The 27,488-nt window shown below is 43.2% G+C and overlaps 1 protein-coding gene across 2 annotated transcripts in view; it reads left to right on the plus strand.

Annotated features, from left to right (window-relative positions):
• sh3d19 (SH3 domain containing 19) overlaps positions 1-27,488 on the plus strand; it is a 133,219-nt gene that overhangs the window by 7,946 nt on the left and 97,785 nt on the right. For both annotated transcript variants that reach the window (XM_067992116.1, XM_067992124.1), the window contains exon 2: positions 20,434-20,479. In XM_067992116.1, the coding sequence (XP_067848217.1) occupies positions 20,434-20,479 (46 nt within the window). The remainder of the gene's footprint in view (positions 1-20,433; positions 20,480-27,488) is intronic.

A 27,488-nucleotide genomic window follows, 5' to 3' on the forward strand; every position in this document is an offset into this window, starting at 1 on the left:
TTACAAATAGAATATTAGTGATTCATTTTTTTGAGATTCAAAATTTAAAGTGGTATTTTCAGGCAGCAAAACATGATCTTGTGTGTTTTCATGACAATAATATAAATTAGTTATGGTGTGTGAGCATTTGCAAAAAAAATGATACTGAAAATGATGGCAGACTCTTGGATGCTGCTGGCAGATTATAATAGACATATTGTGTCAACCATATGGTGACAAATTGCAAACAGTTTCAGTTGCTCAATTGAAGTTCTTCGACAAACTGACCAAACCAGTGATGATGAGAGCAACCAATTGCTGTGATCAACAAAATGTTGTCTTTCCTTCAGCACATTTGCAATTTTCTGCTTTTTAAAAAAAAAGTTGTATATTTTAAAATTCAATTCAGATTGAAAATGTTTTCTCCACTGTGGCAATGAAGTGTCCCACTCTGCTCCTGGTGGGGGAAGGAATGCTTCAGGGTGAACAGTGAGGTAAAAAGTTATGGAAAACAGTAAATGCGAGCATTTTTTGTTGGGGAGGGAAGAAAATATTATCCCAGAATTTTCTGGAGCGGAGCATCTTGTGGTGAGTGCCGTGAATTGGAATTTTCCCTTACCCTTCAACTCCAATTAACTGTGCACCACAAATTGCTGGAAGTGCGAGTTGATAACGTGTGACGAGGTCATCTGGGACCAATAGTCTATCTCCTTAACCAATGAAATTTAAGGATAGAGACAGAAACAGAGTGTACCACAGAGAAGGAAACAGGGTGAATTAAAGTCAAATTAGATACAGAAAGAGAAATAGAAATAGAGAGGGAAAGAAAGATTGGATTAAGAGAGAGAGAAAAAAGAGACAGAAAGGAAAAGTAAGAAAAAAAAATTCAAAATTCAAAAAACCTCTAGGAACAATTTACTACCTGCAGTAGTGAGAGTCCACAGTTTCATTTGTTCCCTTTCTGGATCTCAGGTTGAGTGACATTGCAGGAACATAAATCTCGCCGTTAAAAGGGTTCTTTCGTTGTGGAATACCAGCCCTAACTTTCTGTGGTGAGTTTAATTCGTTTTTACAGCGCAAATGCAGCAATTTCTGGACACTCATGAGGAGGTTGATTGTGAGCTCCGGTTTTTACAAGGCTAACAGCGGAACGGCGCAAATCATCCAGCAATTTGTGGCCATTCGCAACTCATGGTGTATCTCTTCCTCGCCACAAATTGCTGGGTTATTTACACACTAATGACCGTGTGCGCCTTTAACTCACACTCTTATTTTGCTAGCACATCCTGGCCCATTGTGTGGCACAACACTTTAAAGTTCTGTCTACCTGTCAGATACCCACAACTATGAGGAAGGAAAATGTTTCAGCGTGATTACAGGTGGGGACTTACTCCTTTATAAAACATGACTTTTTAATACTATTAACTTATAACTATATTGTTTGAAGTGCAGACACCATAGAAGTATGGGAAAGGCCTGCGTGGAGAACCATCTCTTGTAGTTCAAGTTTTTTCTTTGAATTCAACTATAAATAAAGGGTCAAAATGAGTTCAGTGTAATTAACAACCCTAGATTTTATAGTTTTATTATTGGAGGTGGAAGGACCGCAACTTTTCTGACTGCCTGAATGGCCTTTCCTCATTCGTCCCGTTTTATGTTCTTTCTTGTGGGTCATTAACTTTAGTAACAACTCTTGGATTAAAGGTAGTTACTTTCAGCTTTTTTTTGTAATATTTCACTGTCTGATTTCACTGGCTCATGTGGAGCATTAACGCTGGCATAGGCAAGTTGGGCCAAATGGCCTGTTTCTGTGCTGTAGACTCAATGTAACTTGAAATAACCACTGATCAGACCTAGAACATAGCATGATAAGAACTTAAAAGGGTTGTTCATTCAGAACAGTTTAGAAGAATGCAGTGGTTTTCCACTTAATTTTTATGGAAAATTGAAGCCGAGAGTGACTGAAGTGATAAATTCTTCATTCAATAACGATATCCAAAATGCAGCAATAGAAGGAATGACAATGTTATCAAAATGCAAACAGCAGTGTTTGTCCATAGCATGGCTGGCAAACTACCACTGTGGTGCTACAATACTCACCATATCTCGGATAGTGCTAACCCCATAACCTGCAGAGCAGGCATACTCCATATGATCCATGCTAAGAATGAATGTTTAGAGTAGTGTTTTCAGACATTGTCATAATTTAATGGCCTGTGTTTTCAGTGATTGACTCGCTAATAAACCATGTAAAAAAAAAGGCAACCTTGTGTGTGTGTATATATATATATATATATATATATACTGTTACAGTTAATTTAAATAAAGGATCCCACAATGGCTTAGTGAGTAGCTGCGTTATACAGACTAGGATGGTCCCAAGTTCAATCCTTGATCTGTGCTGAGATAACTGATTGCAGCTATAGCAGTGGTATGGAAGCTACAACTGGCCACAGCACCCCGGATGCTGATGGTCCTTTTGTGTTTTTCCAGCATTCTCAGCTTTTATTTCTGTATTTAATGCTTTATCCCTTCTTCCCACTTCTCCCATTTACATTCAATATAAGTTTGGAAAATCCTAATTGTTGTGTTTAATTGTTTCATTTTTGAATTTTAAACCTCATCAAGGGCTCCACTAAAAATTTGGTTAAACAGAGACATAGAACCTGTATGAAGATTGCACTGTTCAAATACGTCTGAGTCTTGTTAAAAACTTTGTGGCAGACTGACTGTCCCCACCACACTGGAAAGTGCTGAGTGGAAAGATTATTTACAGCAGGCGTTTCTGTTTGGGAAGCCATGAATTCCTGATTGTAGCAGTTCCTGTCAACGGAGCCTTTTACAAAAAAAAATGATACTGCATTTCCTTGCATTGGATGTTCTCATCAAAATGTCTTATGGTAAATACAATTGGAATGGATTTACAAGTTCCTGCTGTTAATCCAGTCAGAAGATTGGAATGAAGGTATTTGTGCATGAAACCACATCAGGCATGAAACTCTATGGGGCATGAATCTAGACCAAAGCAAAAGTTTACTAAGGAAATGTTGACCTTTATTGGGGATTAGCTTGTTAACAGCATTCCAGCATAAACAGTGTTTCTGCTTGCATTGCATGCCGTCATTCCAGCACAGTACGTGGAGACAGTAGGGGGTTAATGACCACGCTGATGGCCTGTACCACAGACTAGATTGTAACCAGCTGTGCTCATGTTTACTCCAGTGAGGCTCCCCCATCCTTTACCTACACTGCTACTATATTACAGAACAGTAATTTGCTCATTTTGTTTTCACCTTCCTCTCCTGAAGTTGTTAGCGCACCCTGGGGTACAGCTTTACGAATAGCAGCAGCCCTCCAGTACCTTTTGTGTGAGCCTCAGTGGTTAGTATTGGTAACCAGCTCATTCGTAGAGGCAATCACAGCTGAGCCTGTTCCTGCTCTTGCCCAATTTCTAAACACATGCATGTTCCAGCAGGAGCTACTGGATAATGATCATGAGCAAGAACCTTGGAATTAAGGCCTCACTGGAGTAAACCTGGTAATGATCTAATCACCGGTACATACCTCCAGCTGAGTGATTACCCTAGCTGGTGTCCCTGCTAAGATCAGTTAAATCAACATAGACTGGGAATTGAGCATACAGCTTTCTATTTTTTTTTGACTAGATGATGCCTTTACTTAGTAAATCTTTTGGGGGGAGGCTCATAAATTGCTAACTCATTGGAAGGTTATTTCTGGTAACTTATGGTCTAGGACCAGAAAAATAAGTATCAAAGCTGCTGCATTGTCATAAAAACTCAACTGGATCATAACTTCCTTCAGGAAAGGGAGCCTGCCACCCCTATCCAATCTGGTCTACATCATGATTCCAGTGCCACAAGATATGGTTGACTCTTAATGCCCTTTGAAGTGACTTAGCAAGCCAAGGGCAGCAGGCAGTTGGGAACAACACCACCTGCACGTTCCCCTCCAAGTCACATACAATCCTGACTTGGAAATATATCGCCGTTCCTTCATCATCGCTGGGTCAAAATCCTGGAACTCCCTTCCTAACAGCACTGTAGGAGAAACTTCACCACACGGACTGCAGCGGTTCAAGAAGGCAGCTCACCACCACCTTCTCAAGGGCAATTAGGGATGGCCAATAAATGCTGGCCTTGCCAGCGATGCCCACATCCCATGAATGAATTTTTTTAAAAATCAGTTGTAAACAATCGCTTAAGTTCAAAAAAGAGAAAAGAATAGGACGGACCTATCAGCAGTAGCTCAGGTATTGAGCACTTGAGCACGCTCAGCCAAGTCAACCTTGCAAAGACCTCTTCACCAATGTCTGGGAATTGGTGCCCCTGTGGGAGCACTTTCCCACAGACAAATCAAGCAACAGCCCGACATTGTTGTACTCAGTTATATCTATCAAACAGTATCCAGAATCATCACTCACCATCTCTGGGTATATCCTGTGCCACTGGCAAGATAAATCCACCAGTAGTGGAGGAAACAGTGGTGTACAGTCAGGTGGGAGCAGCCCTGGGACTCCATACACCATGACGTCTCATGGCTTCAGGTGAAGGAAATCTCTTGCTGATCACCACCTACTGCCTCCCTCCCTGCAACTGATGAATCAGTACTCCTTCATATTGAACATCACTTTGAGGAAGCTCTGAGGGAAGCCAGGGCACAGAATGTAGTCTAGGTGGGAGAATTCAATGTTCATCATCAAGTGTGGCTTGTTAGTACCACCACTTGCCAAGCTGGCCAAATCCTGAAGGACATCGCTGTCAGACTGAGCCTTCATCAGGTTGTTCCCACACATCTCTGTTCATAGTCAGAGTCATAAGGGCAGCTTTGTTTAGGGAAATAAATGTTCCCTTTTATTGCATTGTAAATCTGACATGTAGAGGAGTACAGTAGCTATTTACCTAAAATTGTTCCCACTGTTACAAGAAATTGAATCCACAGCGCTGGCTAATCTAAGGACTTCACATTTTTGTCATATAATGGTATACTGCTCGGTAGCAGCAGTAGAGGATTGGAGCTTCATATAGGAAGCTGGGATCTTTTACACCACCTGAGCAGGCAGATGGGACGTCAGTTTAATGTCTCATCCAGAAGATGGCACCTCTAATAGTGCAGTACTCCCCTCAGTACTGCACTGCAGAATAAGCATTTGGATGAGCACTTGAAATGCCATAGCATACAAGGCTACGGACCAAATGCTGGAATATGGGATTAGAGTAGACAGGGCTGATGGCCGGCGCGGACACGATGGGCCGAAGGGCCTCTATCCGTGCTGTATAACTCTATGACTCTATGACTCTAAGTACAGTGACACGGCAAATCAGTCTAAAAAAGTAAGCTGAAGAGACATACCTTAGGGCAAATAGTAGAGAAATTAACGAAAACGGTAATCAATAAGAAAGTAAAGGAAAAATGGTCACTCAGGAATATGAAAGGGTCAGAGTTGCAATATTTATATGAAATGCTTTAGACGTAAAGTCCAGCAACTCAAGGCGCCAACTAAAATGGAGGGACATGATGTTGTAACTTGTTGGTAGAAACATGGCTTCAGTTGAGAGCGAGAAGTAAAAATGGGAGTAGTGTGATCGTACTAATTAATAGTCAGTATTACAGGCACAAAAGAAAAGATTTTATTGATGGTATATATAAGGGTTTGTTAACATATTGGAAATACATTCTAAACCTCCAAATAGTGGAAATAAATTGAGGGATGAAACTTGTAGGCAATTTAGAGTTTTATGGAGATCATGAACTATGTCAGGATAAAACAAAAATTTGTGCTCAAAATGGGGGAGGGTTTCTCAAATGCATCCAGGACTGTTTCCTTAATCAGTATGCTACTTGTCCAATAAGGAAGGATGCAATGCTGGATCTGATTCTGAATAATGAAACAGGACAAGTAAGCAACCTGAAGGAAGGATATTGTGACCGTGACATAATTAAGTTCACATTAAAAATAGATAAAGAGAAAAAGGGATCCAAGATAAAAGAAGTAGGACTGGAAATTAGCAAATTTCAGTGGGATGAAAGGGGAACTATTTCACATTGACAGATTCTTAACAGAGTGGTAGAAGAGTTCTAGGAGTGAAGATGCATAGAGCTTTAAAGGTGGGAGTATAGATAGAAAAGACCATAAAAGGACAAATGGGATTTATATGTGTGTGCATTGACTATCAAAGCAAGGATGTAATGTTAAACTTGTACACTAAATTGGCTAGGTTACAGTTGGAGTTGCGTGCAGTTCTAGGCGCCCCATTATATGAAGGATATTAGATCCATGGAAAGAGTACAGTAAAGATTCAATAAAATGATATCAAGAATGAGAGATGGTAGTTATGAAGAAGAGCTTTAAAAATTGAGTTTTTTAGCTGCAGCAGGGAGGGTTCATTGGTATCTAAGAGGTTTTCAAGGTTATGAAAGGTTTTGAGAGGGTAAGTAGTGAAGCATTGTTTTCACTAGTTGGAGAATCGGTACCAAGGAGGCATATACTCGGGGTTATCACTAGAAAAATGAAGGGGAAAGTTAGAATTTTTCTTCCACACGGGGAGTAATTAGGACATGAAATGCATTACTGCAAAGGGTCATTGTAACTCAGACCAGAATAATATTTAAAAAGGAATTGGAAAAGTAGTTGAAAAGGAAGCATATAAATATATATTTAATAGAGGAGTTCAAAATCATGAAGGGTTTTAATAGAATAAATAAGGAGAAACTGTTTCCACTAGCCGAAGGGTCAGTAACCAGAGGACACAGATTTAAGGTAATTGGCAAAAGAGCCAGAGGTGAGATGAGGAGAATTTTTTTTACGCAGCGTGTTATTATGATTTGGAATGCATTGCCTGAAAGGGTGGTGGAAGCAGATTCAATAACTTTCAGAAAGGAATTGGCTAAATACTTGAAGGGGAGAGAATTGCAGGGCTATGGGGAAAGAACAGGGGAGTGGGGCTAATTGGATAGCACTTTCAAAGAGTGGGCACAAGCACGATGGGCTGAATTGACGCCTCCTGTGCTTTAAGATTCTGTGATTCTATAAAAGGATATGGGGAAAGGGCAGGGAAATGGCAATAGAGAAGTTGACTCCAGTTGAAGAGCTATCAGCATCAAAGGAATAGTGGGTCCAAATGGCATCCTTTTGTATATAATTTCTATGGTTCTATCTATCTACTCATTGGTCATCTGGTTAGGTTACAGAAAATGAAATAATACTTGTGACGTGGTTCAGAAGTGGACTAATTCTCTGTCACAACAGTAATGCCCCTTCAAGCCAGAACAGGATGGATTTTAGGAATTTGTCAAAAACAGCATGAGGGAGTCTGATCAGAAGGACACAACCTGATAAAGATTTACGAATGAGCCAGATTTAGGGTGACTGATCTGCTTCCTTAAAAGAATGGGAATCAACATGCTTTTCGGTAGATTATAGCACCTGGAGGAAGCATCAACTTATTAATCTATGAAAGCCTGACTGATTTTTTTTACCAAAATGGGTTCACTGTGTAGTGTGAAGTACATTTATTTCTATTTAATTTAAAGGAGTGGCAGTCTAGTGGTACAGCACATTCGTGTGGAATAAGGTCACGTAGACACAAGTTCCAGTCCCACCTACAGTTGATAATTGCACTCTGAGTCCCCCCGTCCTGGGTGAGTTGTTGGACCTAGTGTAGTGTAGAATTAAAGTGATTTGTTAATGGGAAGGAGAACAGGGGAAATCATCAAGTTCCTATTTAGGTCACACTTCTGCACTCATTATTGGCTGGCAAGCCACAGAGTGAGATTTAAATTACATATTGGAGTATCTATGGTTATTGTTAACCTTTTCAGTCATAGTCCAAGATGAATATGCCAGAATCCTACAAAGGGGACGAATGGCAATGAAATACATACATGTGTGGGCATAATTTTAACATGGTGGCGGGAACTCAGCAGGGGGATGAATAGTTGTGTAGGAAACCCTGAAAAGTTTTGCATGCTTCGGCTCGAGCAATCGCGATTCAACTGAAGGCCCTTAATGTAACTTTCGGGTTTCGCGTCTCTAAGCTGCACAGTGGGGGTTCTGCGCGCCTGAATGACGTGCTGGGAAGTGGAGTATTTAAAGGGCCATTGCAACCATGGATTTTGAGGGAGGAAGGAGGAATTTGCAGATATGGCACACCAAAGGACTAAGGCAGCACCCTGGTTTAACGACTCTTCACTTGAGTTGCTACTGGCTGGTGTGAGGAGCAGGAGGGACATACTGTATCCAGCTGATCAGAGGAAGCGCCCTGCCTCTGCCACCAAGAAGACCTGGCTCGAGGGGGCAGATGAGCTGAGCAGCAGGAGCACCGTGGCAAGGTCGTGGGTGCAGTGCAGGAAGCATTTTAATGACCTAACCAGGTCAGGAAAAGTGAGTACCGTTACTGATTCACCTACATCCTGTGGTGTACATTACCCCCCCCCCCCCCCTCACTCTGTCTTGCCAAGCCTACTCCATCACATCACTCCTCACTCACTCACACCCACTTAAGTCTCATTATCAAATTACCTTCACTTTCTGTGCACTTCCTCACCTCTCCATTTGTGAACCCACCACTCCCACTCACCCCAATCCTGATGCAATGTGATCTGTCTGTCTGATACTCACTCTCTGATGCATCTCTTTCATTGGCAGCCTCACCAAACCAAGCATCCATCGGGTGACCACATCATCCTCACTCACTCACACACATCTGTTCTTTCTCCCCTTGTAGGAGAAGAGAACGCAAAATGCACAGGTGAGGAGTGGGACTGGGGTGGGGGAGGGGGCACCACAAATAGTGCCTCTGACAGAGGCGGAGGAGGAGACGTTGGAGCTCAGCCATACGGTTGAATGCCTGGCCGTCGGAGATGGCGAGACTGGCAACTCGCAAACAGCCGATAGAACTTTAACATCCTTCACACAAATCATGAATTGATGTTATCAATGATTGGCCTGTTGCACACCTCAGTATGCTCATTGCTAACTAACTTCTGCAATGATTCTTAATATTGCTTTATGTTCACTTCCAGGGCCTTGAAGGATTGACGAGGAGGCACGCACCATGGAAGAGGGCGATTCCTCAGAGGGGCTCCATTCCTCTGAGGGCTCACCGTCACATCACATCCAGCCCTGCACCAGTGCAGATACTGGCATTTCGATGGGTCCTGTTAGGAAGATAGTTGGGTAGCCACCTGGTTATTCAACACTTACAAGTGAGCATGAGCAGACACTGGTGGGAGGGGCAGCTGTGGAGAGTCCGTGTCAGGGGGTGCACTTCTGTCCAAGCTCTGCTCAACTGGATGCAGATGCTGAACCCCGGGGGCCATCGTTGAGATTGAGAATGATAGAGGTACAGCTGCACCTTTGCGAGGTACTGGAAAACGTGCCACGCACACTCTCCTCAGTAGTGGAGAGGATGGAGGAGACCACCTCCAGCATTAGTGGAATGGTGCCACAGGTAAGTGTGGGAATGTCTATGATGGAGAGAATGGCAGCCTCCATTGAGCTTCAAGCACAGCTCACAAATGAGTCTATTCAGACCATGACAACGGCCATGCGGATTCAGGATGCCAATTTTTCTGCCGCCTTAAACAGGCAGACAGATACTTTAATCGTGGCCTTAGAACGTGTCACAGATATGCGCCAAGCTGTTGTCTAGTAGAATGGTAGGAGTGATGTGGCCCTGGCCCAGGAGAGGGATGAAAGGGGACATGGAAGTGGAGATTCCACTGAAAGCGCTCCCACGTCTCGCCCGTTGCCCCCTCCCCCAACCAGTGCCCGCAATGCTGCCTCCTCTCCTGATGGCCGAGTCTGCCACTGCACAGATGCAGGCGGAGCAGTCTTTGGCAAGGCCCTCACTGGCTCAAAAATCCAGTGGGCATGGGCCGAGAGCATCTAAGCAGTCAGGGCAGGGACCTGAACAACTTGCCACTACCTCTGCTGGAGCCACAGGAGATGTGGTAGGAAGAGGAAGGCCAAGGTTTTGTAATCACCAAGGGTGTGCACAAGGATGTCTGACGCAATGCAATATTTTTCATTTCTTTTTGTTTTCTCTTACATGCACATTAAATGTTATAATTGTCACCACCACTGCCACATCGTGCCCATTCTTGAGTCCCTTTTGTGAAAACGCCCTTTCATGTGCTTCATTGTGAACACCAAGACTTGATGCCACCCATTTGGTGCGTCTACAGTGGGTATATGCGCAGTTGAAGGACTGTTTTGTGCAGGGGTGTGGGGCTGGTGTTGGTGGTGGTTGTTCAGGCAGTCCGAGTAGTTCACTATCTTCATTTTGAAGATCTCCTTATGAGAACCTATTAGATATGAGTGACTCCCTGGTATTACGAGCAGTGATGTGTGCCGCTGCTCTGACGATGTCCATCTGCCTCGTCCTCGTCTTCAACGTTGCAGTGCATCCAACGGGGAAGAGAGGTTTAGGGAGGAAAAGAGGGCAAGGAAATCAGGGGAGAGAGGCCAGAGTGAGTTGAGATGGAGATTGAAATCACCAAGGATGAGGAGTTGCTCATTGCAGAGTTGAGGGAGGATAACTCTGGGCGAATCTCGATAGGGCTTGGGGGGCAGTAGAGAATGAGGATTTTAAAGGAGAGGCGAGAGGGGTGGAACAAGGTGAGGTGCTTGAAGGGGGAGAAGGTGCCAGAAGAGCGGTGGGTACTGGGGGGGGAGAGCATGTTGTAATTTGGTGATGAGGGCCACATCGTCACCACGGTGGTTTGGGTAGGGCAGGTGGTGGAAAGTATATCTAGGCATGGAGGCCTTAGTAAAGGGGAAGATGTCAAAGCCAGGATGCCAATGCAATCGTCCACAGTAAGGTTATGGATGGCGAGGTCCTTGAGTAGTGAATGGGCTATCTGGATGGAAATGCTGTGGCGGTGGTGATTGTTGATCCACTGGCAGAGTCTGAGGGAGCGGTGGTGGATGGAGTGAGCAGCATGGGAAGGAGGTTGGTGAGATTAGTCCCCAGCGGGCACCTGTAAGGAAAGAAGGAACTTGCTTTTATATAGCACCTTTCACAACCTCAGGATGTCTCAAAATACTTTACATTCAATGAAGTATTTTAGAAGTGTAGTCACTGTTCTAAAGTAGAGAAACGCAGCAGCTAATTTGTGCATAGCAAGGTACCACAAACATCAGTGAAATAAATGAACAGATCATCTGTTTTAGGCATTGGCCAGGTCATCAGGAGAACTCCCCTGCTCTTTCAAATAGTGCCGTGGGATATTTTATGTCCACCTGAGAGGGCAAACAGGGCCTCGGTTTAATATTTCATTTGAAAGATAGCACTTCTAACAGTGCAGCACTCCCACAGTACTGCACTGAAATGTCAGCCTGGGTTACATGAAGTGGGGTGGGGCTTGAACCCACGATGATCTGACTCAGAGGCGAGAGTGCTATCACTTAGGCGAGGCAGCGACGGGTGTTTCGCAGGGCTCTTTGGAGAATGCTGAGAGAGACACAGTGGGTAACTGTAGGCTTATTCAAGGAGGGTTCAAGTCTGGGATGGCGTCAGGAGAGTAGGAAGGCAGAGAGTAGGGACGGGGGGGGCGGTCAAAGTACTTGAGGAGGTAACAGGTAACATGACTGGCTGACAGGAAACCAGGAGACAGGAAAGAAGGGCCTGAGAGGGGCCAAGAGAATAAAAACGGGAGATAGAAGTAATTGGTTTGGGTCAGGAGTGGCAGCCAAAATGTGCATGAGAATTGACACGGAGAGAATTCAGATTACAGAGGCATGGCAGAGATTAGAAGAGTGATGTCCTGGCCGTAAACAGAGAACAGGATGGAGACAATATGGGAAAGTCCAAAGTTAAAGTCTGAGGTTCCTGTGGTGGGATGAAGTTGACTTGGAATCTGGTTTGAGTCAGCTTGGAGTATCAATGGACCAGTTTACAGTTATGGAGAGGGAGTGAATCCAGGAGCCGTTCGGGCAAAGTATCGTTGGATGCACTGCTGAAGATTGTCCAGTGCAAACAGAGGGCCCAGGAGGAGTGGAGAGTTGACCATGAGCCAGCAGAGATTGACCCAGGGGTTCAACGGAGGTGCCTAGTGGCCTCAAGTGTTAGCACGAAGGAGCCAATGCCTTCAGGAAAAAAGGAAAGAAAGGAGAAAATTGTTCAAAAAAAGAAAGAAAAATTAACTGGGATTGCAATATTGTTTTGAGACAAAATGTCTGCTTTTAATTGAATTTTGAAGATTGCTGTGCGATTAATAAAACTGGCACTAATTTCAGAAGAAGCACCTCATAAGTGATTCCTTTAACAATACAGAACTTGGTTATTTTTCAAGGGCAGAAAGTATAGGAATCCCTCTTGTCCAAGGGAAATGAATCTAAAATAACTGTTCTTGTGTGCAGTGCTGCAGATATCACGAATTGCACTGAATCCAGTTGCTGGATCATCAGCATGTTCAGCAAATGAAACTTTAATCCTTGATTGATATGAACAGAACAAACTGTGTGTTTGTTTAATTATTTACTGGCCCTCCTCTTTCTTTTGTTTTCTCTCCTCTGCCTATTTGCTATAAACTGGCCCAACCTCTATCAGGCTTTGAATGGAGAGAACTTCCTGCATGGATGTGGGCAAGAAACTGTGAAAGGCATTCTCTTGACTTCCTGATATACAGCATTCCTGTTGGACACAATAGGTGTTGCTCGAAAAGGAAGCTGCGTTAGGACTATTGTTATTGGCTGATTTGTGTACTTTTTTTTACTTTCTGCAATATCACACCACTGAAGAGATAGGAGCTTGGAGGTGCCACAGACTCCATATTTACTCAGGTAGGAGAAAAGCTTACCTGTTACTGTCTCAAAGCTTGTAATGGTGTTTTCTAACTATGCGTTGTAGATGTTTCCTGCTTTCAGGGGATATTAAAAGAGTGAGGAAAGATTAGAATGTTCCAGGCTGTATATGTTGGTATTTGACTGTGGTTAAGCTAGCAGCTGATGTAACCATGTGGTTATCTACAGCAGAGTCTGAATCATAGGTGGACAAGAAATAAACTGGTGCAGCTTTAAACATCAATTTCAAAGTGTGTCTTTTTAAAATCTTTTTGTGCACACCTGTGAGTTAGGTCTGCAATTATGCAAAGGCCAAGCCACTATGTTCAGGTGAACTTTTAAGTTGTAAATGTCCATCTTTGCGCTTTTGGCAGGGAGCCTCGGCCACCAGGAGTGCATAAAGGAAATTTGTGGATGATTTTCCAGCCATTAATAACCTCGCCTGTAGCACAAAGTCGAAAAATTGCCTCTTTAAAGTCGACCTGGAGTTATGATGACTGTAGTCTTTATCTGTATTCATTTTGCCTGGTCTCTATGGGAATGTTAATTTGGGGGAGGGGGAGGGTACTGAATAATGAAATGCTTCAGTGGTCCTTCTTTAACATATTGACAAGAAGGGAGGATATGATCTGACTTATCTTTGCATGGGCATATGCTCTGAGTCTGTGTGAAGTTCATGGCTGGAGTTTCTGCTAGGGGCGTAATCGGCTAATTGTGCCCAAAATGCACCTGTTTGGCTGAAGTGAAATTGCGCCCAAGTTTTTGCGCAAACTCTTTAGCATAAGCCCAAACGTAAAATCTCCCATGAATCAGCGCCATCAAGCAGTATAATTGATTGTAATCCATTCATGACTGGAACAGGAACAATGGAGCCTCAAGGTGCAAGGGTGGGGTAGTGTAAAAGGTGAAGGAAAAAATTTCCCCCTTCAGAGTGAGGCTGGAAACCACGAGGAAAGCAGCTCTTATCTCTGTCCTGCAAACTTTACACAGTAAATTAATTACTGATTATTAATTACTAATTGATTTCTGTAAAGATCAGGTCTGTGGCTTCAATTGACTGCTGGTCAGGTGATTAACGCTGGATTCATGTGATGAAACCCCCACTCTTTCCCCCCCCCGGCGTGGACTCAATGGGCCGAATGGCCTCCTTCCGTGCTGTAACCTTGCTATGAATGAGTTCAATCAGCGGAAACTCACCTTTTCAACGGGGGCGTGGCCAGTTTCGTGGGCCGATTGAAGGGTTTAATTGACAGACTCAAAAGATCGCGGCTACTTGGGCGTAATGTAGTTATGGGTGTAACTCACTCATGCCTAAAATTCCGCAATCTTTTGCGCTATTTGGTGTGGTTCCGCCCAGATGAAGCTGTTATCTGGGCGGAAATAATCTGGGCGGAAATCATGCAGAAACTCCAGGCCCATGTTTTTATTTTCTTTTTCTTTCTTGTTGCCCATCTCTTTAGCTTCCTCTGTGCTGCAGGCCATTTTGTACCTGAATTAGTAGATAGGCTCTCAACACTCTGTCCAGCAGAAATGTGCAAATGCCACCAGAAGTGACTTGACAACTACTTTAACCCTACCTTCCACTTTCTGATGGGCAAGTGCCAACTGTCCATTTGGTGCGTTACTTCGATGACCCAGCTGAGTTCAGGAGCTTATTGTTGGGAGAGACTGATTGTGAGTGTGAAGCTTGTTGAGATGTTTCAGTTTCTTTTTAATATTGCATGCATTGAGAATGTCCTTGCAAAAATGTTACTGTTCAGGACACTAAACTCTTATTTGCAGCTGGATGTATACGTAACGCATTTGTCAAAACTATAATCTTTTAGTACTGGTGAATGACCTAATTTGAACAAAAAAGAAACCGTCTGTGGATGTGGAACGTTATCTTGCTGTGGGAGTCTCATGAATTCCGATTTCGAATAGCACTTTCTTCCACAGCATAGCATTTATTTAAAATACTAATGCCTGTGTGTGAGTTGCGGAGAGGGACTGCGATAGTATCAATACCATGAGAGTAGCCCATAAAGAGATTGGGATCACCTTCTGAACCCCCAAGCCTTTAACTCCTTTGTAATTATTAAACAATACAATTGTTCTTGAGTGCCAATCTTGGATCAGTGGTAACACTCTCGTGTCTGAGTCAGAAGGTCATGGGTTTGAGCCCCACTCCAGAGAATTGAGCACATAATCTAGGCTGCGGCTTTCAGAGGAGAAATTAACCTGAGGCCCCATCTGTCTTCTCAGTTGGACATAAAAGATCCCATTCCACTATTCGAAGAAGAGTAGGGGAGTTCTCCCCAGCGTCCAGGCCAATAGTTATCCCTCAAGCAGCATCACTAAAACAAATTATCTGGCTGTTATTTCACTGCTGTTTGTGGGACCTTGCTGTGTGCAAAATGGCTGTTGCTTTTGCCAACAAAATAAGAATGACTTCACTTTAAAGCCATTCATTCTATATGAAACGCTTTTGGGGCGTTTCTGTGCAATGTGATAAGGCCCTATGTAAATGCTAATTTCTTTAGTTAATATTACAGTAACAAAACTATTCCTGATATTGTACAGTGTGTTTTTTCAGAGCCCTATTTCACGAACTTGAAAACAGGGATTTCCTTGAACGTGCTGGCAGTCTGCAGTCAATCTTGCTGGCCCTGAAAACTTAAGACCTCCCACTCGCCCATTTCTCAAATATTTATCCAATTCTTCCGTAACTTTTTCCCCACTATCTAGATCTAGATTAAGGTCTAAAGTTTTTTGAAAGGCTGCTTTCAGTCGTGAATATTTAAACAATTTAAAACGCATGAGAAAATATTGTTTTTGTGATGAAAAAACATTCTCTCTCTGATGCCTAATTCCCCCAACAAATAAAACAAAGTGATTTACACCTGTCAATAAGCCGATAGTACACCTCTGTTGAGCGGTCAAGTTGCAAGCATTGTAAATTCCACCAAGTTGTAAGAAAAGTGGAACATTTATTTTAATTTTGTATTTTTAATGTGCTTTGTGGATGAATTGTATAATTGTGAAATGGATGGGGTAGGTTTTGATTTTGTGCGATAATGTAAAATGGGTGATAGCGAATCGGCAACCTGTTTTACATCTCTCCCGATTTTTATTTTCTTTAACTTCAAAATCTACCCCATGTCTCTAAATTTCTTTTACAAAAAATCAAAACAATAATAGTAATTTTGAAATAAAAACAGAGAATGCTGGAAAAGCTCAGCAAGTGAGGCAGCATCTGTGGAGAAAGAAATAGAGTTAACGTTTCAGGTCGAAGACCTTTCGTCAGAACTTTATTTCAGATTTCCAGCATCCGCAGTATTCTGCTTTGGAGAAGTAATTTTCAATTCAGCCACTTCTGTTACAATGTAGAGATGATAGGGTTTAAGAAAGATTCTATCTCACCTTTATATTTTATTTGGTGTGATAGAGTCTAAGTGGTTTGTCTCCTTGATTGTACAGTTCACATGTAAGCTAATAGCAGATGGCCTCATTGATTTTTAATTAGTAGGGGCTTTCTATGACACAAAAACAGTTTGTTCAATGGTGAATACATTGAACCAGCTTTACTAACAAACCCATTTGGTTTATACGTACAAATTGTTTTTGTCTCTCATTAGTTAGAGTTGTATATTGTAACAATAAAATGAAGAAAAAACTGCAAATGCTAAACTTCTGAATAACTAAACTTCTGAATAAAATAATCAGAAAATGGACACAGCAGGCCCATTAGCATCAAACCCATTATTCTTTTTGCACTAACATATGACATATTTGACCCTTGACTTTTCCCTCTTTGTTTTCCGCTTCCCTGTCTGTTTTAGTCAGTCTATAAAGTGGGGGGGGGTCACATCCTTTCCATTTCCAGATAAGTTTTTATCTGCGATCTTAATCTTATCATTTCGGTTGTTAATATGTTGTGTAATATATGTTTATTTCTAGAATTTTCTGTTTTTATTGCAAATTTTAACATTTTGAATGCTGTCTTTATTTGGAAATATGCAAGGGGTATTCGATTTAATCTGGAAACCACCATGGCGGTCCGCGTTGTTAATTGGAAAGTTGTATGAGAGATTGTTTTGATTCATCCAAGAATCTATTTATCTGAGAATTCCCAGAGGTAGCTTTGACACATTAGAAATTAAAAGCAGGAGCAGGAGCTTTGAAACAGCTATCTGTCAAAGTTATCTGTTTGTCTGGCCAGGTGTTGGAATCCAATGGTTGAAAGGAGACTGAGTTTGGAGTGCATAATTAACTGTTCATAAATTTGACGGAAACATTTAAACTAAATCAGAAGACATGATTTCTAGGGGTAATTAATCCATTATAACTATTCTCCTTGTGTTTGATGTACACATTGTACTTTTATTATTTGTCAATAAATTTACTAGTTACTTTTTTCTCTAAAACTCTAGTCTGTGGAATACCTGCCAGTTCAGAAAGTTTGGTTCAATCCAGTAAGCAGATTACTACAAGTAGGTATTTGTTAGCCCTTGTTGACCTCAGTAAGAGCAGAATACAGATAAGGTACAGCTTCCTGTCACAGAGGACAAAGGTACACTTTTACAGAAACTCCTATTGAATTGTTGGAAGAGACAACAAAACTAAAAATCCCCAAATTGTAGCCAAAAGTTCATTTTCAAAATAGATGTTAGCTGCAAATTACTTCATCAGGTTAACATTCTATATCAGCCCCTTCTAACCTACTTAAACCTCAAGTGATTCTGGATCAAAAGTCTTTCCAGGCTCAGTAACCACATTGCTTGAGCTTTGGACTCCTGGGTAAGTTTGATCTCTGTCGTAGCACAGGAACACTGAGGCCCATTGCAGTGCCCCATATGCTGCCCTGACTAAGATCAGCTGGCAGTATCGCACCGCTATTGAGCCATGCATTGTGTTTACTCATTTAGTCATCAGGCCAACTGGTGTGAGGGTTTGAAATTTTCTCCCCCTCCCCCACCTTTTCCCCCACAAAAAATAAGAACTGTAGAGGAATAGATTTGGTTACTTAGGATTGTGATTTGTCATGAGATGGATCCTAAAATTGGTGAGTTAATTGCTGCTATTTAATTGTAGACTTTCTTGTTTTCATTTGAGATACTGTCAAACTTGATGAATGTGATGGGTTCAGTCTGAATCCACATGTGCCTATAATCTTGCTGATTACCTGACAATAGCATGTAAACACTGGACCATCTCAATTGAGATTGTCCAAACTCATTTTACTTAGACCCTTACAGTCAATAGATTGGGGAGTCTTTCGTTGCATCAGTTTGGATTGGATTTGACCTCATCCCTGAGAGAAATGGCCAATGCCTAAACGACATTATCACCCAGTTTCCTGCTTTTGTAGCAGTTGTAATGATGATCAGATCCCTTATGAAGATGGGAGAGAGGCCCCGCTAGATGAAACTATTTGGCTCTGCCAAGTTGACAGGAAGCAGAATGTGGCAACGTCCTACAAAATACATGAAGCATTAACTGGTAGCAGACCAGCAAAAACTGGAGATCTTCAGAAACCATTTTGCAAACTTTCCCTTTCAAACAAGATTGCAACTGAAAAGAGAAATGTCCTCTCCCGATAGATCAGCTGGTTAAGACAGTGAGTAGACCAGGAGGGTCGAAGGTTTGAACCCCAGTCTCTACTGAGTTCATGAATCTCTGCCAGGGTGGCATTGGGGTGCTACGGTCAACCTGACGGCCTTTAAGTTAGGGAGGGGAAAATCGGAGAGTGTTACCATCATTATTAAGTTGTGCAGATGTGTGACCTTAGATAATGATAGGGCTTGATGTTGGTGCCTCATATGATCAAATAGCATGCCAACTCTCACTGTCTAGACTCACTCTCACTGTCCAGCAAAGGGTCCATGGAAGGAGGAGAGAAAATTGGCAAAAAGAATTAGAAGCAGAGGAGAAAAAAATGGGAAGTACTTTTGTTCACTAGTGCAGTTTAAATGGGGTTGTAGATGTGTTCCCATTCCCTCGTTTTGCAGTGATCCCATGGCATTTATGCTTCCATTTCATGATGTTGGATCAGTGGAGGGAAATGTATAGAAGTGGGCTATACACGACAGAAGCCAAATGATGCAGGAAGCTTATAAAACTATATTGCGTGCTAGCCTAATTACTGGCTTTTTATTTCACCAGCACTGTTAATTCAAATGGAGGGACAGTGAAAATTAGCAAAATATTTCAGTAGGTTCACGATATTAATTTTATCATGTCTGTTAATAAAAATTGCAGTGGCAGCAGTTACTTCCACTTTAAAAAAAAATTAACTTATTAACACTCTGAGTTCAAACTGAATTAGTCAGGACATCAGGAATTTTATAAACCATACATGATCATATCATTTCAGTAAATATTTTTCATATTTCCTGAAGATTATGTCATGAATGAAAACAGAAGAGATTCACCATGATGTCACTATAACCATTCTACAATCCATGCATCAACATAATCATTTATATTTTTAAAATCATTTGCGTATGGTGTGCACTTCCTGTCCACAAATATTACTTCCTGTAACAATTTTTATGGTGGAAATTTCCTATGTAAACATTTATAATCGGATTGTGTATGCATTTTATAATGGGAAACTATATGTAAACATTTCACCATCGTGGTTTGTTGATGAATCAGATGAATTACTTGATACTTTTTGATACAAATTTCTCAGTAATAAACTTCAAAGTCAGACTTTAATAAACAAAAGAAAATTGAAAAATTACGCATTTCACAATAACATGATATTTATCCATTGAAATGTTTCTGTCTTTTACAACCTTCATTAAAGATTTTACTTGAAGGCTTCAGCTTCTCCTAAAGTCCAGCTTGGAATTCATATTTTTGCTCAGAACAGTGACCCTTTAAGCTGAAGGTAGATTCTGCAGTCTGAACATGTTCAGTGCGCACAATGTCCTGTGATGCATCAGTAGCTTTTAAACTAGTAAATGGTGTAATGCTTTTCTATGAGTCTCCCAACGAAGTGTATTTGATTGTTTTTCAAAATTATTTGAAGAAAAGCTACAGGACAAAATTCAAAAGCTTTATTGAGTATTATTTAAAACATTGTGTGTATTTATATGTGAGAGAGGTAGACGGAGAGAGAAAAAATGGAATGTACTGATTACAAACCTATTGTAGCTTTAGTTGGTGTTTGAATTATAGATACTCTATAAACTAGAACTAGCACAATACAGACAGTGGGCTTCATTTTAGCACCCGCTATCGGGTGCATTCCTGGCGGGGGGGCTCTGAAAATCGGGGAATCCCGGACCGGGTCCAGAGCCCGGCTCCAACCCGCCCACTTCTAGGTTCCCCACAGACGCGCTGGCGTGCGCGTGCAGCCCCTGCAGGTGGGAATCCCGCAGGCAATTAAAGCCAGCGGGGTGCCACTTGACAATATTTATCTAGGTATTTCAGGTCATTAACAGACCTGATTAAGGGATTATGTGAGGAGTCTGACGATAATGGGATTTTATTGTGCACCTTCTACTAAAATGCACAAGATGTTTCTTGGGTTTTTACCCACTCATGTGCAGACTGTACCCCACAGCTCATCATATTGAATAATCTGTTTGATTTGAATAGCCTAAGTTACATGAACCCAAAATTTCTTGTTTATTTTTTGTTTTTTTTATGGTTTACAGATCGTTCAGAGAGAAATAAACCAGACCAGTCATCCCGCAGCTCTAGGTAAGGACAAAGTGACTTTTTGGAATGAATGAGGTGGACATGTGGAATACGCTATAGTTTTCTTGGTTTCCACTAATCCCCTGGAGTGTGTTGGGCAGATGAAGCAGTGAGATAACTGACTGCACAGTACTGTGCAGTGCCTTCACACAGGCCAGTTTAAATCAAGAAAAACATTTACTGAATTGGATTCTGTTTTGAATGTTGAATTTTTACTTGTCACAGTACAGTAGAGGTCAATTTAGAACAACTTGTTCCTTGAAATACTTATGGTATGTATTATGTATTTATTTTGCAAAGTAAAACATCAGGGTGTGCAGTAAAGGTTATTTCAGTTAGAATTATCCCAAATTGAGCTCCAAAAAAGTATGGAATGGGCTGATAAGAAGAACCAAATTATGGTTGCTACACATTCGAGTTTGAACCAACAGCCTGGTTTTAGACCAGACAATCTGATTTTGAACTGGGTTGTCTGGAATTTTCTAAACTGTAAACCGGATACCGTGCTTTAAATCAAAGCAACTTATTTTCCACTTCTGTTTTACTGCTTTAAATAAATTTTCATCAGCAACATCACAGCAGCTCAAGTGTTAATCTCCCCCATTGCCTTATCCAGTTTTTGAACTTTGCAAAAAGTTACTACGTTAAACCAAGCCAAACTGATCTTAGGCTCAAGTTAACTAATTTCTCTCCTCTTCCCCTTTCAAAATGGAAAGATGGAGCAGAGCCAGGGGCTCGATTTTATAATGGTGGCGGGTTGGCAGTGGTGGTGGTGGGGGGGTGGTGGGCAAGGGGGGTGAAGGTGCGCGTGGCAAACCTGCATGAACAAAATTTACCATTTTCGACACGATCGCATGTTGATTGATGATGATTAACGTCCTCTCCAGGTTTCTGGCCGGCAGCCAGCCTGATTGACAGGCTGGCTGCCGTCAGGAGCTGCAACGCGAGGGGGAGGTGGAGGGGCGAGAAAGAGAGAGAGCGAGACGTCGTCCAGCGCTGGAACGGAAGACCGGGAGTTGTGGGGGGGGGGGGGGACGCGAGGAGGGGAGAGGAAGATCGGGTGGGGGGGGGAGAGGAAGATCGTAGGGGACAGGGGACATTGGGGGGCTGAAGAGGGGGACATTGGGGGGCTGAAGAGGGGGACATTGGGGGGCTGAAGAGGGGGACATTGGGGGGCTGAAGAGGGGGACATTGGGGGGCTGAAGAGGGGGACATTGGGGGGCTGAAGAGGGGGACATTGGGGGGCTGAAGAGGGGGACATTGGGGGGCTGAAGAGGGGGACATTGGGGGGCTGAAGAGGGGGACATTGGGGGGCTGAAGAGGGGGACATTGGGGGGCTGAAGAGGGGGACATTGGGGGGCTGAAGAGGGGGACATTGGGGGGCTGAAGAGGGGGACATTGGGGGGCTGAAGAGGGGGACATTGGGGGGCTGAAGAGGGGGACATTGGGGGGCTGAAGAGGGGGACATTGGGGGGCTGAAGAGGGGGACATTGGGGGGCTGAAGAGGGGGACATTGGGGGGCTGAAGAGGGGGACATTGGGGGGCTGAAGAGGGGGACATTGGGGGGCTGAAGAGGGGGACATTGGGGGGCTGAAGAGGGGGACATTGGGGGGCTGAAGAGGGGGACATTGGGGGGCTGAAGAGGGGGACATTGGAGCGGGAGACATCGGAGCAGGTTGCAAAGGTAGGTTCATTTAGCGTTTTCACTTCCTTCCATGGTTTTTTATTTCGTTTATTTAGTTTCTTGTTCCCTGATCCGGCCCCTCATGCCTAGTTTCACCAGGCGTGAATCAGAAGCGGTGGGCAAGCCGCCCAGGTATGTTAAAAATCTTTCTAAGTACTTAATCTGTCACAGGTAAAGTGCTGAAGTACCTCAAGAGGTACATTTGGCTCTTTAATTGTCATCCCATCGGCTTTAATTGCTGGCTGGACTTCGGTCTTCGTGTCGCCCGCGCGCACACAGGCGGGTCCCTTTGAAACTCCGAAGTCGGCCGGTTAGAGCATGTTTCCGAACCCGAATGGGATTTCAGCGATTTTCAGAGTCCCCCTGCCCCCAACGCACCCGCAATTGCCTCCTAAAATCACACCCAGATTGTCACGGGAGGCTGGAAGATGGATTCCTCAGGGCAGTATCCTAGGCCCATCTTCAGCTGCTTCATCAATGACCTTCCCTCCATCATAAGGTCAGAAATGGGGATGTTCGCTGATGATTGCACAGTGTTCAGTTCCATTCGCAACCCCTCAGATAATGAAGTAGTCCGTGCCCTCATGCAGCAAGACCTGGACAACATCCAGGCTTGGGCTGATAAGTGGCAAGTAACATTCGCGCCAGACAAATGCAGGCAATGACTATCTCCAACAAGAGAGTGTCTAACCACCTCCCCTTGACATTCAACGGCATTACCATCGCCGAATCCCCCACCATCAACGTCCTGGGGGTCACCATTGACCAGAAACTTAACTGGACCAGCCATTTAAATACTGTGGCTACAAGAGCAGGTCAGAGGCTGGGTATTCTGCGGCGAGTGACTCACCTCCTGACTCCCCAAAGCCTTTCCACCATCTACAAGGCATAAGTCAGGAGTGTGATGGAATACTCTCCACTTGCCTGGATGAGTGCAGCTCCAACAACACTCAAGAAGCTCGACACCATCCAGGACAAAGCAGCCCTCTTGATTGGCACCCCATCCACCACCCTAAACATTCACTCCCTTCACCACTGGCGCACAGTGGCTGCAGTGTGTACCATCCACAGGATGCACTGCAGCAACTCGCTAAGGCTTCGTCGACAGCACCTCCCAAACCCACGACCTCTACCACCTAGAAGGACAAGAGCAGCAGGCACATGGGAACAATACCACCTGCACGTTCCCCTCCAAGTCACACACCATCCCGACTTGGAAATATATCGCCGTTCCTTCATTGTCACTGGGTCAAAATCCTGGAACTCCCTTCCTAACAGCACTTTGGGAGAACCTTCACCACACGGACTGCAGCGGTTCAAGAAGGCGGCTCACCACCACCTTCTCAAGGGCAATTAGGGATGGGCAATAAATGAACGAATAAAAAAAAGATTCTTTGAATCACTGGGAGTCTGCTCAGTTATCCCTCAAGTTAGGCTGTCTAGCATCATCCTCCTTGTTATAACTGAATTGCCGTTTGGAAGCTCTGTTCTATTTGCTGTGGTCACTTAGTGAAAGTTGCTGTTGGATTATGCTACTTGGACTGTATTTGTGGGAGGTATACACAGGTCACTGCATTCACTTAACATAATATTTTAGCCTCTCAGGGGAAGATGCATCTGCTCAATTTTATTGTGCACCTGTTGAATGTTTACTTCATTTAGCAAGATAATTTTAATTGATACCAATTTTGTCTGTTTGTTTCCATGGAAACCTGATTTGTTTGTACAATGGTGTCCCGTGCGCACTGGAATCTTTCGTTCAGGGAAAACTTGAAAAAATCTCACATGCAAACATATGTATGCCAACTGCCTGAGTTTGAAGTTGACAGTGTTTCAAACCATGTCTCAGCTTGTCAGTATTTCATGAGAATTATTTTTCACTGGGATTGGAGATTGTCAGTGTCAATTGATCAAATTGGTTGGAGGGTGGGACTGGAGACTGTCAGAAGCAGTCAGTCTGAAATTACTTTATTCTACCACAAAAACAGAAGTCACTGGAAATACTCAGCTGGTCAGCCAGCATTTGTTGAGAGAACAGATAAGATGGGGCTAAATTGGGCCGTGTAGCGTCTGTTATTTCGGTGCACGGCCCAATCCAAGATGGCGTCTTGGATGCGCACGCACGTTTCCTGCATGACGTGCGCCAGACGCCATCTAGGTATGGGAGTTTGCACAGGCACAGATAACGAGCGCTGGAATCATGTAAAGTAGGGAGAAAATGGCTTCAATCAGTGTACAATGCTGATTTAAAGTGATAAATCCCAAAATGGTGTCTAACGCTCAATTCAATGCACAGTCTTAACCCCGACCATCTGAGCGTGTATTAGAGTGCCTGGAGGACCCCCCCCACTGGCGCTATTTAAAGGGACCATGCCGGATTTACAGGTTAGTGGCTGGATTATTGCCTCTGGCTGCCGAGACATTTGTAACTGTTTTTGGATGTCTCCTAGACTTCAATACTAGGACACGGGGACATAGTCTAACATTTAGAGCCAGGACGTGCAGGAGTGAAGTTAGGAAATGCTTCTACACGCAAAGGGTGGGATACGTTTGGAACGCTCCTCTGCAGACGGCAGTTGATGCTAGCTCACTTGTGAATGTTAAATCTGAGATTGATAGATTTCTGTGAACCAAAGGTATTAAGGGATATGGGGCTAAGACGGGTACATGGAGTTAGGTCACAAGTCCACCATGATCTCATTGAATGGTGGAACAGGCTCGAGAGGCTAAATGCCACGGCCACTTGCTGCCTCTTGATATGCGCCATCTTCTCCTGCAAGAAAGCAGGACGTGTGCCTGGATGATGTGCCTGTCATGGTTGAATAGCTGCCAGTGTGTGTGGTATGTGGCTTGTGAGTTGTGGGTGGGCAGCTTGAAACAGTGGTAATGTGTAAGGGTGAGAGGAAGCATCTGGTTGGAAGAGTTGAGTACTGATGGTAAGAGTTTGTTGGTATGTGGGGAATGGGGGGGTGTAGTGCATGGTGCAGATGGTAGGAGATGCCACTTGACAGTTGACCTCACTCACCTTGCCCACTCATGTCAAATCATCAAACTTCTTCCTGCACTGCATCCATGTTCATGATGCTGTGCGCCTGGCATTGACTTCATCCCCTGCTGCCTCCGACTGCCTTTTGAGTATATGTCTGGAGGGCATCTTGCACCCCCCCCCCTCCCCACCCCGGGAATATAGGATGTCCCTCCTTCTGTCCACCTCTTGCATCCAAGGTCTCTAGTGCATCAGCTGAGAACCTTGGTGCAGCGCTCTCGCAGGCCTGGTACCAACTCAGATTGGCAGATTGGAGGATGTGGGATTTAGTAGTGCGCAACCTATATTCAATGTTTTAGCAAAACTCATCAGTGACTCCGTGCAGACTGTAGACTGTTATTTTCATGAAATAACAAGTACCAGCTACCTTTAAGAGATTCCTAAGAAACATCCTCCCTTTAAGAGATTGAGCTCCCTCTGGTGGTGGAAAGTGTGAATTGCATTCATTCCACGTGCAAGGCCTGGAAAGGAATGCCGATTGCAGGTAAGTGCGCCCTTGGATCCAAACTTGTGTCCTGCCTGCACAGGGTCCGTTGGGCGCGGGGTGGTAGCGCATCTGCGTTGCCACTGCCCAAAACAGACACTTATCGAATTTTTCCACCGATTATTTCTGGTATGGAAGACATTACAGATGAACAGCATTTTAAAAATAACAGAACAAGGGGAAGGAGGAAGGGAAGAGAAATACAAAACAATCACCCATGTCGGAAAGTAAATGGAATGATCTGTAAACCGTCTAAGTGGAGAACAGGAGATGGTTAAATAGCAGAAGTGATATAAGCAAGAGACAAAAGGAGGCATGACGAGAGAAATCAAAGAAATAAAAGACCTATATGAGTCATAGAATGTGTGAATAGCTAAAGGATGGTGAGTAGGCATATAGAGAGGGAAGCATAAAAAACTGGAGCAGACTTTAGTGGCCCAGGAATCTAGTATAAGATCAAAGGTGGTCGACACCAGATTTTTATACTCTAGTCTCGTGTTTTACAATTTGAAAAACAGAAAATTTTGAAATGCAGAGCAAACTAATTAGCATCTAAAATAGGAAAAGACAGGTTACTGTTTTGGTGTGATCCTTTCCTTTTATCAGAACTCTGTTCTGAAGTTTTGTTTCAATGGTAGTGACTTGTGTCACCCATCCAGGAGCTACTTAAAAATAAAAATAGTTTATTTATGATCTCAATTGGCTGTAAAGCACTTGAGGACATCCTAAAGTTGTGTAAGGTGCTATATAAACACAGGTATTCTTTCTTTCGTTCTTAAAATAGTTCATTGAGTATGCCTTCAATTGGGGTAATCCCCCACCTGATATTGGACTGCCATGAGGCAGTTGGAATAGTGAGCTAGTTTTGTCTTCTGAATGTAGGATGTGCTGCCGTTGGAATTATTGTAAGTGTGTGTTTCAAAAGGTTTCAGTTCACAAATTAACATGATGTATCTCAGATTAGATTTGCAATGAAAGAAACTGAACCCTATAAAATTGTATTGAAGTCCCTAAAACTACTCTCATTTTCATATTTAAAAATCTGTAACCTTTCCAGGAAAAATATTTACGGCTTTAAACGCAGAATTACAGTTTTTGAAAACAATTAATTCCCAGGATGCGGACCTTGCTGCCAAGGGCAGCATTTATTGCCCAACCCTAAATTGAAATTGGCTCTAAAATGCCAGAAAATACTCCAAATCACATCTAAAATAAAAATGTTCTTGGGGCGAGAGTGGGGATGGGTTGGGTCGGCGGGGGGGGGGGGGTGGTTGATGTGGTGGTGCGACAAAGGAGACAATAGATCCCACTATAAAATGAATCCCATACCATCAGCACCCAGATCCACCTTCATTCATTTCTAAATCGACCACTGCTGCGAACTGCATTTTGGCGTTAAGTTTTTTTTTTGTCCCTGAAATAACAGTGACAGAAAGTTTGGTGTACCTGCAACTTAAGTTATGATGAGCCTGTGCACTTTCAGATGTCACAAGGCCTATATTCAGAGCTGCTTTTGATCTTCCAGCTTTCTTGGGGGTTTTGTCAGCTTCTGTTAGTTTTTTTAGGTTGATATTATGCAAGCACAAGGAATAAAATAATCTATGTTGGAATAAAACTAGTACAAAAACTCTTAATGGGCCTATGGGTCTAGAAGCTGCTTTACATTTTGCTGTGCCAGTCCCTACTGAAGGGCCAGCACAAATAACTTCCTGCCATCCAATACTGCCAGGCAACAGAAATGCTTTCTGCACAAGTCCTGGTTCGCTCGGCTCCCTCGTGGAGCTACCTCTCTGATAAT

This window comes from Heptranchias perlo, chromosome 1 (assembly GCF_035084215.1).
Source record: "Heptranchias perlo isolate sHepPer1 chromosome 1, sHepPer1.hap1, whole genome shotgun sequence".
Lineage (NCBI taxonomy): Eukaryota > Metazoa > Chordata > Chondrichthyes > Hexanchiformes > Hexanchidae > Heptranchias > Heptranchias perlo.